This window comes from Vicugna pacos, chromosome 13, assembly GCF_048564905.1.
Source record: "Vicugna pacos chromosome 13, VicPac4, whole genome shotgun sequence".
NCBI classification, from domain to species: domain Eukaryota; kingdom Metazoa; phylum Chordata; class Mammalia; order Artiodactyla; family Camelidae; genus Vicugna; species Vicugna pacos.
The window spans coordinates 61496521-61512900 of NC_132999.1; the positions used below are offsets into that span (position 1 = coordinate 61496521).

General features: G+C 55.7%; 1 protein-coding gene across 1 annotated transcript; it reads left to right on the forward strand.

Moving 5' to 3' along the window:
• The first annotated feature begins 238 nt into the window (after positions 1–238).
• On the forward strand, positions 239–15314 carry GPR157 (G protein-coupled receptor 157). The gene is made up of 4 exons (XM_072975460.1): positions 239–790; positions 10720–10933; positions 14100–14294; positions 14674–15314. The coding sequence occupies exons 1-4, from the start codon at positions 408–410 to the stop codon at positions 14875–14877; spliced, it is 996 nt and encodes a 331-aa protein (XP_072831561.1). The 5' UTR covers positions 239–407; the 3' UTR covers positions 14878–15314.
• Positions 15315–16380: the final 1066 nt, after the last annotated feature.

A 16380-nucleotide genomic window follows, 5' to 3' on the forward strand; every position in this document is an offset into this window, starting at 1 on the left:
AAGGAAGAGGGTAGAGGGTGCGCCCGCAGGCACACGGCGCTGGGGCGTGGACAGGGCTCATGGGAGGGGCTTGGGGGTCCAGCACCGGGCTTCAACCGGGACGTGGGGGCCACAGGGTGGAGCGTGGAGGTCGCAGGGGCGTGGTGTGAGAGCGGGGCGGGGCGCGGGGGCGGTCCGGACGCGGGTGCCATGGGGTGGGGCGTGGAGGGCGTGGGCGGGGCCTAGGAACAGGGGCGGGGCGTGGGGCCGCGGGCCCGGAGGGGTCAGGAGGGGCCGGGACGCGGGCGGGGCGGGGGCCGGGACGAGAGCCGCTCCCGGGTGGGTGCCCAGACAGCGGCGGCGGCCGCGCACGGTGCCCGGCCTCTGGCCTTGCGGCGCCCCGGCCCCGGCCCCCTCCGCGCCCGGCCATGCCTCCTCCCGCGCCGCCCACCGTGCTGGTGCCGTCGGAGCGCGCCGTGGTGCTGCTGTCCTGCGCGCTCTCCGCGCTCGGCTCGGGCCTGCTGGTGGCCACGCACGCCCTGTGGCCGGACCTGCGCAGCCGGGCGCGGCTCCTGCTGCTTTTTCTGTCGCTGGCCGACCTGCTCTCGGCTGCCTCCTACTTCTACGGGGTTCTGCAGGACTTCGAGGGCTCCTCGTGGGACTGCGTGCTGCAGGGCGCGGTCTCCACCTTCGCCAGCACCAGCTCCTTCTTCTGGACAGTGGCCATCGCCCTCTACCTGTACCTCAGCATCGTCCGCTCCATGTGCGGGCCCGAGGCCCGCCGCCTGCTCTGGGTTTTCCACATCGTCAGGTGGGTGGCGGCCGCGCTGCTTTTCCTCGAGCCCGAGCCCGGGACCCCTGGCTGGGCGCCCAGCGGGCAGTCTCCTCATGCCCCGGGACCGCCCTGGGCTAGCGGGCCAGCGAGATGATGCCAGGCTTGCCTGAGAGATGGACCATTCCTGAACCTCTCCGCAAGGGTGCTTCTTTGAGGCGACCCCAGCCTGAGCCTCCCGAGGAGGTGGGCGCCTCAGCGCAGCCCCTGGAGGGTGGGGGTCCAGAGCTGGCCCACAGAGCCTGATCCTGGTAACTTGGAAGCACTTGGAGAGCTGGCGAAGGCACATTAGGCCCTGCGTCTCCTGCTTCGTTCCGTTCTGGTCATCCCCGCTGCCCAAGGGGAGACGCACCTGGGATCGGGTCTGGGAGATAAGTTAGGTGGCTGCCCCAGGCTGGCGAGGTAGGTGTGGTGCACTGAGCCACTCCCAGGCTGCCCCTCCACTCAGCCCTCTGCCAGACACACTGCTTCAGCTAAAACATTTAGGAGGGACAGTCTTGTTTATTTTATCTTTGCCCATCTATAAATCAGGCCCCAGTCGCTTGTTATCGCTGTTCTAGATAATCTTGACTTTCTAGAGTTCAGTAGCTCTGAAATTGAGGTCAGTGGCAGAGGCTGGTCTGGAAGAGGGCTGCCAGCCGCCTGAAGTCTCTGAGAGTGGAGAAAACCAAGCCCTTGTCCTGCCCTGGCTTTGGAGTGTCTCATCCAAGTAACCCTCACCTATGGAGGAAGGTTGGCCCCTTCCTGGTGTTAATTTCAAGATTCAGACATCTGGTGGTGCCCTGTGCTGAACCCAGGGTGGCAATTTTACAGGACTTCTGTCCTCTCTCCTTCCAGATAAGAGCACCAAATGCTGCCCTAATTATAGGTCCTCTCTGTTAAATACTTGAGTTCTTTCCAAGAGACTGAGGCTAGTCAGCACTTTGGTAGAGACAGGTCACCTGGGTGTCACAACAGTGAGGTCACAAGCCTGCAAGAGTCACTTGACCTCCAGGTCTCAGAGCTGTTGGATCGAGGCCATTCAGTCCCTCGGAAACTCAATGGCCTGCTTCTCAGCTGTTCAAGTCAAAACTTTTGCCCAGAGCCATTCAGACGTGCCTCAGGGGGCCCACCGAGCAGGACTGCCTTTCCTCTCTCTGCGTCCCTCCTGGTCTCCAGGTCCACTCCCGAGACCCCATCCTTGACAGGCTGCGTGGGTGTGGGCAGCGGGGGGGCGCACGTGCACTTGAGAAGAAGCCAAGACTCTCTGCAAGAATCTCTCTTTTCCCCCTCTTTTTAAAAATTCTGAATACAATGTATTTTTTAAGTGATAAAGAGCCTGGTGCAGCTCCTGTAGAAAAGACAAATTTCCTAAGAACCCTGAGTTGGAAGTTCTTTCTGTTCACTTCTGGGGATGTTTTCTGTGATGCCTAAGGAAGGCCTAAGAAAGTCTGCGTGGCCTTCTCTGGCCATAAAAAAAGAAGCAAATTGTTCATCTTGTCTGTTGAATGTGACCCACCTGCTTCTTAAAAAGAAAAAAAAAGTTTCCTAAATCCAAGCTAGTAAGGAGCTTTGTCAGTTTATTCCCTTTCAGAAGTTAGCACGCACGTTGCACGTCTAAGAATTGGTAAAACCTGTCCAACAGGCTCGTGTATTGACCTAGATCTTCCAAGACTGTCTTGCTAAGGACTGTCCAGCGACTTTCTTTGGACGACTAATTTCTTGCTGCTGAAGGACCTCTCAGTGGAGGAATCTCATCTTCAGACACAGGCGACACAGTCACCCACTGGTTAATCTTTTCAAACGACTGGAAGTCAGTCTTCTTCTTTGAACCTTTCAGTCTTGGAAAATATTTTAAAATATGACAACACAAAAGGTTGATATCTCTAGTCTGTAAGGAGTTTTTATGAGTTGATTTTTTAAAAAACTGACACATATCCTGATAAATAGACAAAGGACATTCTAACAAAATAGTAAAAGCATGAAAACTCAAAACAACACACGTTGTAACAGTGAGGTATCATTTTCTCATTAAGTTAGAAGGAAAAAATTAGCGAGGAAGAATACTGATGTGATAAATGCAGGGGAAACTGGTGTTTTCGTACATCATTATTGGCGATGTAAATTGGTATAATCCATGTAGGAAGTATTTGGTTCATACCCCTTGATCCCAGTAATCCTATTTATAGGGACCTGGTCTAAGGAGATAAACCAAATTGCATGCAAAGCCAGATGTACAGAGGAGTTTGTACGGCACTGTTATGGTAAGAATTTGAAAGCAACCTAAATGTCCAAAAAATAGGGGAATGGTAAGTTACAGACTTCACCTCACCTGGAAATGTTGCACTGCCGTTAAATATTGGCCGTGAATTCTGTTAAATCATATATTTTTTAACTGGTATGCTACGGTGTTAAGTGGGGGGTGGGGAGGGAAAAAAAAAAAAGCCAGGCACAGCAGGAGGCTAGAGAGAGTGGTGCTCACGTGCACGTTCCCAGAAAGCACCTGCACGGCCCCGGGGGGCCCATCATAATGTCTGACATAGTGTCCTTTACAGAAAGAATTTTTTTTTTAAATCTCTTTGGGGAAAGCGGGCAGCTTAGACTTGATCCTCAGGGACACTGCATGTCATCACAAGCTGCATCAGGCTCCTGAGGTCTTGCAAAGTGAGGTCCCATTCCTCAGCTCATCTGTCATCTGTAACCCGGATGCTCCAGGTGATCACGCTCCAGGCACAGCCCATGAGACTTGCCCAAGGCTGCATGAGCTGTTAGTGGGAAGCTCAGAGTTAAAACTCGAAGGTCAGTGCTCATTTTAGGATTCCATCTTGTCTCCAGGCCTTGACAATAATTTCTTAAACTGAGAGAGAATTCGGAAATAATTTATTTTTAACTTTCCAGATTTCTACCATTATTAACGTTTTACCATGTTAGCTTTATCCTGTCTGATTTTTTTTTCTGAAACCATTTAAGAGGAAGTTGCAGACCTGATGCCCCCCAACTCCTGAATCCTTTAGTGTGTCTTTATTTTAAAAGTCAAGGGTAGTCTCTTGCATAACTACACACACCTCCTCGAAGCAGGAGATTAACACGGAGCAATGCCAGTGTCTGACTGCGGGTTTACTGAGGTTTTGTGAGTCATCTAATAAGGTCCCCGATAGCAAAGGAAGGTCCTGGCTTATGCGTTGACTTCGTTTTCCGCTCTCTACCCTCCTTTCATCTGGAATATTTCTTCCATCTTCCTGGGGTTTCACATCTGATCTTTTTGAAGAGAACAGGCCTGTTACTTTGCAGCATGTCCCCTGCCTGGCTTGCCTGATGCTTTCTCGTGAGTGGACTCAGGATCTGCACTTTGGGCTGGAATCTCACGGAAACGTGTTCTCGCTTCTTTCACAGCAGTGGCCGACAACTTTGATTTGTCCCTTTACTGGTGATGTTCACTTTGACCCCTGGGTCAAGGTGTTACCTGCCGGTTCTCCACCGTAGCTACGCTTTCCTTTTGTAACTAACAAGGACCTCCTGGAAGTCCTCACTTTTGCCCAAGGGTTGCACAACCATTGATACCGACAGTATTCGGAGGTGAATCTTCTGGTTGTTGCTGCATTTTTAAGGTTGGGTGAGAATATCCCATGTTGGAGGGAAAGCCCTGTATTAAGTCCCCTTCTGTTGCATCTTAGCTGTGGAGGCAGCATGATACCAGTGCCTCGAATTCTGCATCCACTGGATAGGCATCTGTGGCCATCTATCTGCAGTGCTGGCCTAAGAATGTGCTGAGCAGGTCAGCTGGCAGCTGCCGTGGGTGGGGTCACTTCCCCTCTGATAAGATAAGCCTGAAACCATCTCTGTCCCCCTGCAGAAGGTGCCCTGCCTTTCAGAAGCAGTCGTTAGCGCCTCTCCCCCTGCAGCAAGGTAGTGGGTTCCTTCTGAACCGAGCCGGCAGGGCCATTAACTGTCCCCCCACCTGTGTGCCCCTGGCCACCGCTGTGCCAGGCACCCACTGGTGTGTCCTGTGAGCGTGGGAGGAGGTCAGGCCAGGGGTGCCTCCTCTCACCAAGTCAGAAGTCAGGACCCGGGCCGGGCTGGCCGCCTCAAGCCGTCATAGGATTTCTTCTGGCCCCACTGAAGTGGGAGGAGGTGTGGGCATGACCCCTGGCCCACGTGCCCACCCACTCTCTGGCATTTGCTCGGGGGTTCTGGAAGAAGAGAGTCGATGGCACCCCAAGTTCACCATGAACCCCCCCCCCGTGAGGCGTGGGAAGTTCCATCACAGAGAAAAGGGGAACTGTGGGCCCAGAGAGGGGAGAGCCTGCAAGCTCTCTAAGCAGAAAGTGGCTCACCGTAGGGCCGGGCAGGGCCCCAGCGGGCAGGGTCAGAATAGGGGATGGACACAGAAGCACCCCACATCGGTCAGTCCTCCCCAGAATAACAAGAGTTGAACTGGCTTTGTTCCCCCGTAGACGTTTCCTGGGGGCACTGCTACAGCGTGAGATCTCCACACTGCTTTCAGGGGAGCCCACTGCAGGGGCTGCACTGTGGCACCAGTGGCTGCCCCTTGACCCTTCCAGGGCAAAGTCAGATCCTGCTGGCCCTTCCCTGGGCCCAGGTGGGCAGGAAAGCATCTCTGAGCAGCTCCTGGGCGCCCATGGAAGCGGGGCTGCAGAAGGTGGTGCCCTGGGGGCGAGTGTTTAAAAGTCTCTCTGGACATCCCTCCCCACTCCTGTGGCCAGAGCTGCAGAGGCCCTGGTGGTGGCCTGGCCAGTGGCCGACTCCCTGCACTCCCACGCCGGCCCCTCTGCCCCATGCTTAACAATCAGAGCCCACTGTTCCGGGCAGAAACCTGCAGGCAGCCGAGCCCTGGAGTCCTTTCACCAGGCCTGCTGCCCGCGGCTGCGTCCCGGCTGGGTCCCTCCGGCAGGCTCTGTCTGGCTCCCAAGAGCTTTCTAAATTGGCACACTGTTGCCAACAGTTTTGTTCATAGTAGATGCTCAATAAAAATGCACTGAATAAATGGTCAAGCAGATCAGGGCATTCTGAGGTCAAGTTAACATTCAAGGCTTTTCGTAGGCCACGGGCACCTGGACCAGGCTCTGCGCTTTGGGGGAGAAGACCCTTTTGTGGCCTTCCCAGCAGGTGCCACCCACCCCCCAAAGATCTGGAGGAAGGGGGAGGTTTTGGGTGAGGAGAAAGTGCTGGAATCAATGGTGTATTGAGCAGACCATGAGCCGCCTTCCATGAGATGGGGGAGGCTATGTCACCCCGGGTGTCCCCCTGCCTCTGACTGGTGGGAGAGGTTCTAGAAGATGCCCAGCTGGGCAAACTGGGGACCCACTGGGAAACCCAGAGTGTTGCTGTTGTGGGCACTGGCTGCCTCTCTTGCTCACCTGACAGATGCCAGGGAATCCAGGCGTGGGACGTAGCCTGCTCACCGCCTGGCTTGATCCCACGGTGGTTCAGCTTCTCTCTGGGAGACTGAGAAGCACAGTGGATGCTGAGTCCCAGGGGCCGAGCTCATGAGCAGTCTGAAGGGCTTCCCCCTCCTCTAAGCTTCCTGAGGGCCCCCAGCTCCACCAGCCTGGCTGTGGCGGGAGGGGGGCCCCTGTTTCTGGGCTACAGCGCCCTGCCGGGAGCACTCCTCCCCCACGGTTGGTAGGAGCTTCTGCCTTCGTCTGCTCTGGCTGCCCTAACAGAGCCTGCAGAACACAAGTGAGGGCTGGGCCCAGGCACCTCCGGAAGAGGCTCTTGGTGCCCCTGCCAGCGGGGGATACTGCTCAGGATGGCCTTCAGACCCCCTGCATCTAGGTGCCCCCAGCCCTGCTTCTCCTCAGTCCGAGTCACAGGTTTGGAGCAAAGGGGCCTTGTTGGTCACCTGCTTTAACCACGTCCCTCCTCGGCACCTCTCCCAGCGCCCCCGGCACACTCCCTCCGGGGAGGCCGCCCGTTCAGCCCTCAGCTTTCTGACTGAGCAGGACACCTGCCCTTTCCTCCGGCCACCAGACTGCACCCCACTAGCAGGACCTCCTCAGAGTCTTTAAATGTTCCGGGACAGCTCAAGGCCCTGTGTCTCCTCCCAGACCCGGCTCTGGTGCCAGCTTCCCAGCCTCAGGTTTAGCACGTGGGTCGCAGGTGTCTGCACGGAGGCAGGGCAGTTTGCCCGCCGACCTCCCCCTCAACGTCTGGGCGTCAGGGCGACCCCTCTGACCACACGACTTTCTCGGTCACGGCCAGCTAAAACCCTGGGTCTTTTTCACACGTGCTGTTGAGCTGTATCTTACTCATTCTGATTTTATTTTTTGATGGATGGCTTCTTTTTTTTGGAAGGGTAAAAACTCTTATGTGATACGTGTCAGAAATTACAAGTATGCATTTACGGAAAGCAGGAATTAAGTCACACGTGTCTTTGTAGAGTTCCTTCCAGATTCGTACCACCTCCATCTCAGGGTGGCCACTGGCCGGAGAAGAGCTGGGCTTATCTGAGCTTGCCGAAATGACTTCCTCCTCATTCTGCTCTCTGGGTCCAGAACCTGGGGCAGCTTCAGCTCCCTACCCTTCCCTTCCTCTGTCCCGTGGTGTCCTGGAGCCAGCTTGCGGGACCCGATCGCAAAATTTCAGGGCATTTTGTGGGCTGATTGTTGGATACCACCATCATTAAAAGTTACATTATATAAACTTACAATTAAATAAATTACATTAAAAACAAAATTAGTAAATATTCAAAACTCCTTCGGTCCTAATTATTGTTTTGTTGATTTGCAGAGCAGATGGCAGCAAACTTTTCCCTATAGAGGACGAGTTAGTGAGTATTTTCAGCTCGGCAGGCCGGGTGATCTCCATTGCAGCTGCTCAGCTCAGCTCTTGCAGCTTGAAAGCAGTCATAGACAACATGGGACCAGTGCGTGTGGCTGTGTGCCAATAAAACTTTATTAAAAAAAAAACAGACCTTGGGCCAGATTTGGTCTGAGGGCCGTAGTTTGCTAGACGGCTGATCTAGATTTAAGGAAGTGATAGAGAAAATGTCAAATATAAAGATTAAACATAAAAGTGTTACTGGTCTCTGAACTTAAGCAGAGGCTGCAGCCACATGAGGGCAGGCAGGAAGCTGGGTATTTGAGCGGGAGGTGATGAGAAGGGGTAGGATCTCAGAGCCGGAAAATAGAAGACATATTCTTCCAGGGTTGGGAAATTATTACCTGATCCACAGAGAGGTTGCTCACCTCATGCTGACCCGGTGAGGTTCCAGCTTTTGTCTGTTCCCCAGGTCTTCCTCATGTCACTTCCATCTTACCGGTTAAGGAAGATGGAAATACCGCCCACCTTCACGTCATGGAACCACCCTCATTTGCTAACTGCGGCCACAGGTTGGCTGCGGATACCTGAGTTTGGCAAAAATCAGCAGCAGCATCGTGTGAGCCTCACTTGGCGGCATGGAATTGACAAGAGGGGGTAACGTGCATTTTATTATTACTTTTAAAGTGTGTGCCTCACATCCTTGATGTCAGTAAAATTCATAGTTTGTGTGTATACGTCCACGCACACATTTGTGCATATGTCTTTCTGATGTTGAAATATCACCAGCACCCCATTGTCTGTGCCCGCAAATTATGAGTCTGGGCAAGCCTGCTTGGCTGGGTTACAGACCATCCCTCCCACTCCATTCCCTGAGATCACCCCTCCTTCCCACCTCCACCTAAGTGCCTCCCCAGGCAGCTTCTGGCCCCTGCAGAGCTGCTGGCTCTGCTTAAGTTGAAACAGCAACTCTGATTGATCAATCCCCAGTCTTAACCCTGTCAGAGCTGTCTGTCTGTCTGGGCTCTCCTCTGGCCGTTTCCCAGCACAGACTCAGCTCCAGGCACACCTCCGGGACGCAGAGGAAACACATCACTTTGCAGCTTTCGTATGACAGACCTAAAGCTGCAAACCATGGGTCTGTCACCCTGTGGTCCCCAGGTTTCCCTTAAGGGCCCTAGGGATGCCAAGGAGGAACAGGAGCCCCTTCCTCCTGCCACGCCCTGCTCTCCCTGCCTGAGTGGGAATCCTCGGCTCCAGTCCTGCCGGGTGACTGTCCCTACGCACTGCTCTCCCCCCTTCCCAGAACTCCTCAGAGGAACCCTGTGAACTGTAAAGTAATGAGAAAGCACACCTCTGACTTCAGGATTTCAGCTGCAGTTCTTGAAAAGCCTTTTAGCTCCTTTGCATAATGTCTTTGCAGTGAATATTTAGGGAGTCAGTTGGGGAAGCTGTCTCAGTCATTTGGCTCAAACTTCATTCGTTCACTCACTCATTCATTCAGCAGGTCCCAGTTTGGCCCCTCCCACGTGCCAGGCACTGTTGTAGATGCCGAGATAAACAGCAGGGAACCCACACAGCCTCCTGGAGCTCACAGCTGACCTGTGTAAAATCCCAGGACGGCCTGAGTTTTAAAACGGTTTATTTAAACCCTTTATTAAGACAAAATAGCTTGACACTAATATCTATTAACTTCCCAGATGAATAACTTTGCATAGGACAAGCATTTAAAATGGACACACTCCATTTTAAAGTGTAACTTGGTACCTTTCTCATAACCCTTTAACTCCTGTAGGGTTTCTGCCCCTTCTGAGCCTTTGTGACTCCGGTGAGGACTTGCTGCTCTGTCCCTCCTGTGGAGGCTGCGGAGGCGAGGGGACAGGTGATTCTGAGAGCCTCCTGCACCCCGTCCTTCCCAGGCCAAGAGAGCCAACTTCCTCCCTTTCATTTACTGATGGCATCGTCCCGTTTACTGCTTGTTCTCTGGGTAACTGAGCCAGGTCGTAGGCCTACGTGTCCTTTTCCTGGGGGCAGGGACCACACAGGCCTCACACTTTCCTGGTGCCTGCACCACAGGCCCGAATCCTGGGACGTGGGGTCAGGACTCATTAACAAAACAGCGGTCATCAACACAGACACACTCACCGTGTCTCGTGTGCTGGGCGTGACGCTGGTCAGTTTATTCCTGTAGTGACCCGGAGCGGCGCTGTGCTTGAGGCTCTGTGATCATTCCCACTTGGCAGAGAAAAACACTGCCGCGGTCAGCCAGGTGGGCCAGGCTGGGACGCAGCATGCCCAGCCCCTTGCATCACGGCCCAAGCTCTTCGCTGCCCTGCCAGGTGGCCATGTAGTGTCTGTGTGTCTCGCTACCTGATTTACAAGGCTCTGCAAAGAGACTGATGTGGGGAGCACTGGGGGGCGGGCCTTGGGGCTCGGCTCTAACCCGGGCTGTGTTGCCACTGCATTAAGCTCTCGAAAAGTCAGCCCAGCACTGCCCTGAGAGGGAGACCTTGCTCTGGGCTTTCTGCTTTAGAGGGTCCCCTTTGACCCTTGCCAGGGCCCACCCCCTTCCCATAGAGGAAGGGGGCCTGAGGACCGAGGAGGTGTGTCTGCCCCGAGCCCATGTTCCCCCTTCCAGGTCCTGCTGCAGGCGCCCAGGACCTTGGAATTCCCCACCCAGACAACCCCATGCCACCAGGGCGTGCTCCCCTAGAGCCAGGCTGGCCGGGGAGGGCTGACTGTCAGCAGGGTGTGTGGATGAGGCCCGGACACGTGGGCTGGTGTTTGCAGGCCCCTGGGTGCAGGGAGGAGCCAGCCATTCCCAGGCCACAGCATCCCAGAGCCGGCCTCCAAGGAGCCTGGCAGTTCGAAATAGAACCCGAGGGGTTGGGAGGGTGTGTCTGTCCAGGCGAGAGGCCAGGACATCCCCGGTGTCCCCTTCCCCAGGCTCTGCAACTTCAGGGTGGGCCTGGCAGGCGGGGTTGGGGGCTTTGAGGACTCCCGCCCCTCTTTTCTCCAGGGACACTGTCTGATCCAGACTCCCGAGGGCACTGCTCTCCTTGTCTACACGGCATCCCGGTCACTTCGCCCTCGCCCTGCCAGGAACCGGGCCTGACCTCGCTGCCTCCCGTTTGCTCCTTATTCCTCAGCTGGGGGGTCCCGCTGGTCATCACCGTAGTAGCCGTGGCTCTAAAGAAGATCGGCTACGACGCCTCAGACGTGTCCGTGGGCTGGTGCTGGATCGACCTGGAGGCAGAGGACCGCGTGCTGTGGATGCTGCTGACCGGCAAGCTGTGGGAGCTGCTGGCCTACGTCACGCTGCCCATGCTCTACCTGCTCATCCGGAAGCACATCAGCAGAGCGGTAGGTGCCCCTCGGGGCCCCGCCCAAGCTCTGTGCGGCCGCGGGGTCCCGGGCCAGCCCTCCTGGGGACAGGCCTAGTGACAGGCCAGAGGGACAGAGGATTTGCCGTGCTGGGCAGCGGGACCACACCTAATTACGAGAATTGTGGGCTGTCTGGCTTGCTAATTACGCAGCCCTGTCAGGAGCGGGTCCTGTGATTCCTACTTTTGTGGATGAGGAAACAGGAGCCTCCCGAGGTTAAGGGGCCCCCCTAAACTCGCCCAGCTCAGAATGAGCTGCTTTGGAGTCAGAAGGCTGAGGGCTCCGCCTGTGTTCTGAGCCACAGCTCTCTACTGCCCCCTCCTGGAAGTCCGCCATGGTTGCTTAACCTTGAGAGGAATTTGGATGAAAGATGAGCAGTATCCAATAAGAAGGGAACTGGCGTGTGCTGGGGAGGGGAGGGGAGGGGAGTCCGTGGAATTTTATAATCAGCGATACAAATAACTCACCTCATTATCCGTGGTGATTAAAATACCATAAATGGTAGACTTTTCAGGCTCGCAGGAATTCATAAATCAATAGGCAGGGCTGGCCAGGAGTCTAGGAGACTTCTGACAACGTGGGTTGGCCAGCAGCTCTAGGAAGGAGTGGTTTTCCTCTTGATAATCTGGTGAAATTGTTCCTTGTTCTGGCCTCCTGGTTCTGCAGATGTAAAGCATGGGCTTCCTCCTGGCCACAGGCAAACTGCTGCCAAAAAAAGGCTCAGGTTAGCCCATCCATTGATCTGCTTGACCATTTTATTCAGTGCATCTTTACTGAGCATCTACTATGCACAAAAGCTCTGTGTGGCCCGGGATTTGTAATGAGAACTCAGGCGTGAGTCCTGCCCTCCTAGAAGGAGGCAGAAGTGTGAGTGATTACGATGGAAGAGAAAATGTGACCCGTGGCTGGAGCAGTAACACAGGCTTCCGTGAACACTCTGGGGACAGACTTCCAAGCTCCTGCTGCTGGTGTGGGGTCCTGTGTTCCTTTTTGCTCTGAGTTTTCAAGGCTGACGTCGTAGGAGAGTGTGTCCCCATCTTTCAGGGTGTGCTGTTGGTGTCAGCCGCCACTGCCAAGTGTGCAGGGTGCTCCCGCAGCTGTCTGACCCTGATCCGCACCCTGTACTCCCATCCATGTCTTCCCGGACACAGACTTGTTCTCTTTGTACTTCAAAATTTACCTGATTCTCACACCTCCCTGCCACCCTCCTCTGGCTCAGCTTGGAGTCGTTGACAGAGATGCTGGCAGGGCTTCCCAACTGGTCTGAAATCCTCTTTGTCTTCTTCAGGCTTTCTGGTTGGTCTCCTGCCTGGGCTGGGGCTGCGCTTCTCATCTCCTCTTTTCTGCGGCCCTGGGAAGATCTCAGGCTCCCCGATGAAAGCTCCCAGGAGCTCCCCCTGGCTCTGCCTAGGAGCCCCACCCCCACCCCACCTCCAGCTTCGTGTCTTTCTTCTTCCCTTCCTGTAGCGGGGCAGGAAGCCTGAGGCCCTGCCTGTGAGGCTGACCCTCACAAGTGTGAATGGGGCCTCTTTTACAACTCTGTGAGTGTTTCCGGAAAAAAGGAATACTCATGGGCAGGGAGGTGAGAATGAGTTGTTCCTGCCTCCAGCTAGGAGGGAGAGCTGACCATAAATGAGCTGGAGCAGGCTTTACTCTTAAGAGGAGTGGGCCAGCAGCCCTAGCTGGTGCCCGGCGGCTCCCCCCACCCCCACCGGAGTGGTTCTGGGGGGTAGGGGTGGGGCGTGCAGCTCTCTGGGTGCTGCTGACGGTCCCAGGGGAGGCGGCAGGTGCTCTGAGCAGGTGAGCTGCACCGGCTTGGGTGCCCAGAGATGCCAGGGTGTGTGGCTTCTCTCCTAACCTGGGCCTTCAGTGTCCCCACAGATGACCAGGCTCAAAACCACATCTTTATTTTGGAGTAGGTTTTTTTTTTCCCCCGTCTATTTTTACAAGTACAGTTGTGATCTGGAACTCCCTTTCCTCTCACTGAAGGGCATGCGGAGGAGCAGGGAAGCCAAAGCAGGTGCCTGCTCACCTTCTCCTTCCGCCCCAGCTTTGGGGAAACCCCTGCTGGGGGCAGGCCGGAGTGGGGCCCAGCAGCCCTGTGCCCCAGATTGGGGGGTGGTTGCATTATGGAAGGAGAGGGTGATCGTGAGTAATAGGTTTGATAAACAAGGGTAAATGGTGTGTAGGAAGGAGGATGATAAAAGCTATGAAAAGCAGATAGGAATAAAGAGCTAGCTGTGGGGACAGGACCACCCGGGAAATGCCTTTGCTGTGTAAAGAGGGCTATCAGGATAGGCCTTCTCCAGAAGGTGACATTGGAGCAAAGACTCCAAGAGGGTGAGGAGTGAGTCACGTAGACCGATGGGGAAGAGCATTCCAGAAGGAGGGAGCAGCTTGTGCAAAGGCCCTGGGGTAGGGGTGTGCCTTGCATGTCTGGGACATTAGGAAGCCTGTATGACTGGAGTGGAGTAAACAGGGGGATAACAGCAGGGATGAGGTCAGAGCTGCACTGGGGTGGGGACATTGTAAGGAACGTGTGAAATGGGGAGCCACCAAGAGCTTTGAGTGGAAGACTGGCTTGGTCCAACTTCAGTTTTCAAGGAACTGCACTGCTCCTGTTTTGAGAATAAGACTAAGATGGGGAGGGATCAGGGTGGGGAGGGCAATGGAGAGGGTCAGTTAAGAGGCAGTTGAAAGTATCCAAGGAAGCAGCGGTGGTGCTTGGACCAGGCTGGCGGCAGTGGCAGTGGATAGAGCATCCAGGTCTGGGTCTGTTTTGGAGGCAGAGCCCTCAGGACTTCCCTGGGGATGGGCTGTGAGCTGGAGCACAAAGGGTCAAAGACGGCTCCCAAGTTTTGGGCCTGGGCAGCTGGAAGGGTAGAGTTCCCTTAGCTGAGATGGGGAAGCATGCAGTGGGCTCGACGGTGGAGATCCGTCACCCATTTTGGACACCCACGTTGGGATGTGGAGCAGGCAGCAGATGGAGGAGACGGGAGATCAGAAGGATCCGGGCCAGAGGAGGGAACCTGGGAGAAGGCATCGCCCACCTCACATCCTCCCCAAGCCGGCCTGTCCCTGCAAGGGTTGTGAGCAGGGCGGGAGGTGCGTCTGGCTCACCCCAGCTCTCTGTGTTCCCGCCCAGCACGCAGCGCTCTCTGAGTACCGGCCCATCATCTCCCAGGCGCAGCAGCTTCAGCGCCAAACATCCGTGGCCGATAAGAAACTGGTCCTGATCCCGCTCATCTTCATTTTCCTCCGGGTCTGGAGCACCGTGCGCTTCATCCTGACCCTCTACGGCTCCCCAGTGGTGCAGTCGCCGGTGCTGGTCGTTCTGCACGTAGGTCTGCCCAGCCCCTCCCCCGGCGAGAGCTGCACCCCGCCTTCCCCTCGCCCACGGGGAGCCTTGACCAGAGGAGGTGGGAGGTCAGTGTGGCCCTGGGGCAGCCCGGGGGAGCTGAGCGGCTGCCCAGTGGCTGAGGAGTAGCCCCAGGGGAGTTGACTGATCCGAAGTCCTCCCCCACCAGGAAGACCTGGAGACTCGCACCTGCAAGTTCAGGCCCGCCCCGAGCTGAACCACCGGCCAGGGTCACCGCAGACCAGCCTCAGGGGGTGGAGGACAAGGTCCTGGGGTCCCCAGCCCTCCCCAGCCCCCTCACGTGTGTTGTTCAGACCCGCTCCAGCCCTGGCCCTGACACTTCTTCTGTTCTCCCTGCCAGGGTATCGGGAACACGTTTCAGGGAGGTGCCAACTGCATCACATTCGCCCTCTGCACGCGCCCTGTCCGCACCCGGCTCCTCTCTCTCTGCTGCTGCTGCCCTTCTCAGCCCCCCGCCCAGAGCCCTCCCAAGGCAGCGGCGCCCTCCCAGACAGGCCAGGCCCAGCGACCCACGCGGACCCCAGGCGAACTTCTGTGCACCTGAGCTTCTCCCTTCCTAGATCTGTGCATGGGTGCTGTGACCTGGGGCCCAGCGGTCTGAGCGCCGGCTGCAGGGAGCGGGCGTGGGTGTCGGTGCGCTGCCGGCCTTCCGCTAGCCAAGCTCTTGACCCCGCCAGGGAGCAGCGCAAACTCAGCTTCTTCTACCTCCTCGACCCTCAGGCGCACATGCCCCTCACACTGCATCCTTCTGCACCCGGGGGTAGTCGTCTGCGTAGGGTTGGCACTGAGATTCAGGGAAACTAGAGGTATGTGATCATTATCAGGGCACCTTGTGGTCCGGGGGTCCTCGGCCTCATGACCACGCAGCACTGTTTACAATTTGAGGGACCCACACCTGTGGGAAGAGCATGAAGAGACTTGTACACTGTGCACCATCCTAAATAAAATGTCAGGGGGACCAGAGATGTGCCCCCAACCAGACGCCACGGAGCAGATTCCTTGTTTATCAGAGTGTTGCGATTCTCCCAAGAGCCTGGCTTTTCTTGGATAGCTCTGCTGGTCAACAGAAGTGCCAGTTACCTTTAACCAGGAGGTTCCCTGGTGACCACCGTGAGCACAGCCCAGCACAGCTGCTCAGGACAGCCAGTCTCCTTGGGACCTCCCAGGTTCTCTCTGTGGGCTGCCCGCCCTTGATGAAGATTGTGTTTGAGTTTCAAGCACGGGCCAGATTCCATACACTTAAAATACGGGTCCCTCCTCCAGGGCAAAAGCTGGACCAGGACAGGAAGAGGCCACTGCAGGGAGTCCCCCCGGGCTCCCCACTGCCACTCGTGTCTGTCCTTGTGGAGACTGAAATAGGGGTGGGTTGGGGGAGGATCTGGCTTATCAACTTCCTAGTTTAATGTTTTATAGGAAAGGTGACCAGAGAGGGAGTGAATCATCCAGATCCTGATTCCTCCCTGACGGTGAAGGTTCTGGGAATTCGTTAGGGGAAACTGACACACACATCATGGGGTGATTATTTACATTGAAAAGGAAAAGGATTTAAAATAAGCATTTGTATCTCTGTGAGAAGTGGCTGTTCCACCAACACGTTCCACTTATTTCAGAAAACAATTTCTCTGTGAAGTCACCGAAGGCACTGGCCAGGAGTGAGCGGTGTTAAGCGTCCCTGCGGGAGCCTAGGGGGAGAAGTACAATTTTACCCGGTAGGTGCCCCCCCTTGGGTCCCAGGAGAACTCTGCAAAGCTGGAGTGACTTTCTGAGCCTCTAATACGGTCCTGGATTAAAACCGCAGCCACACCGTATTGCTGATGCCCGTTTTACTCCCAAAAGCAAAACTCTGTAACCGGAGGGGAATCTGAACAGGCTCGTCCTCTACAGAGCTAGGTCCAGAGTGCCCATCTGGGGTTTCCTTTAAAAAAAGGTTTTATGAAAATCAGCAAGAGGTAGACATCCCCTCGGGATTCAGAGAAAGCTCTGGGCTGCCCTGCAGAAAGCTGCTTGTCAGTAGGTCAGTCTCCTTACAGAAACGGCCCACGTGCGG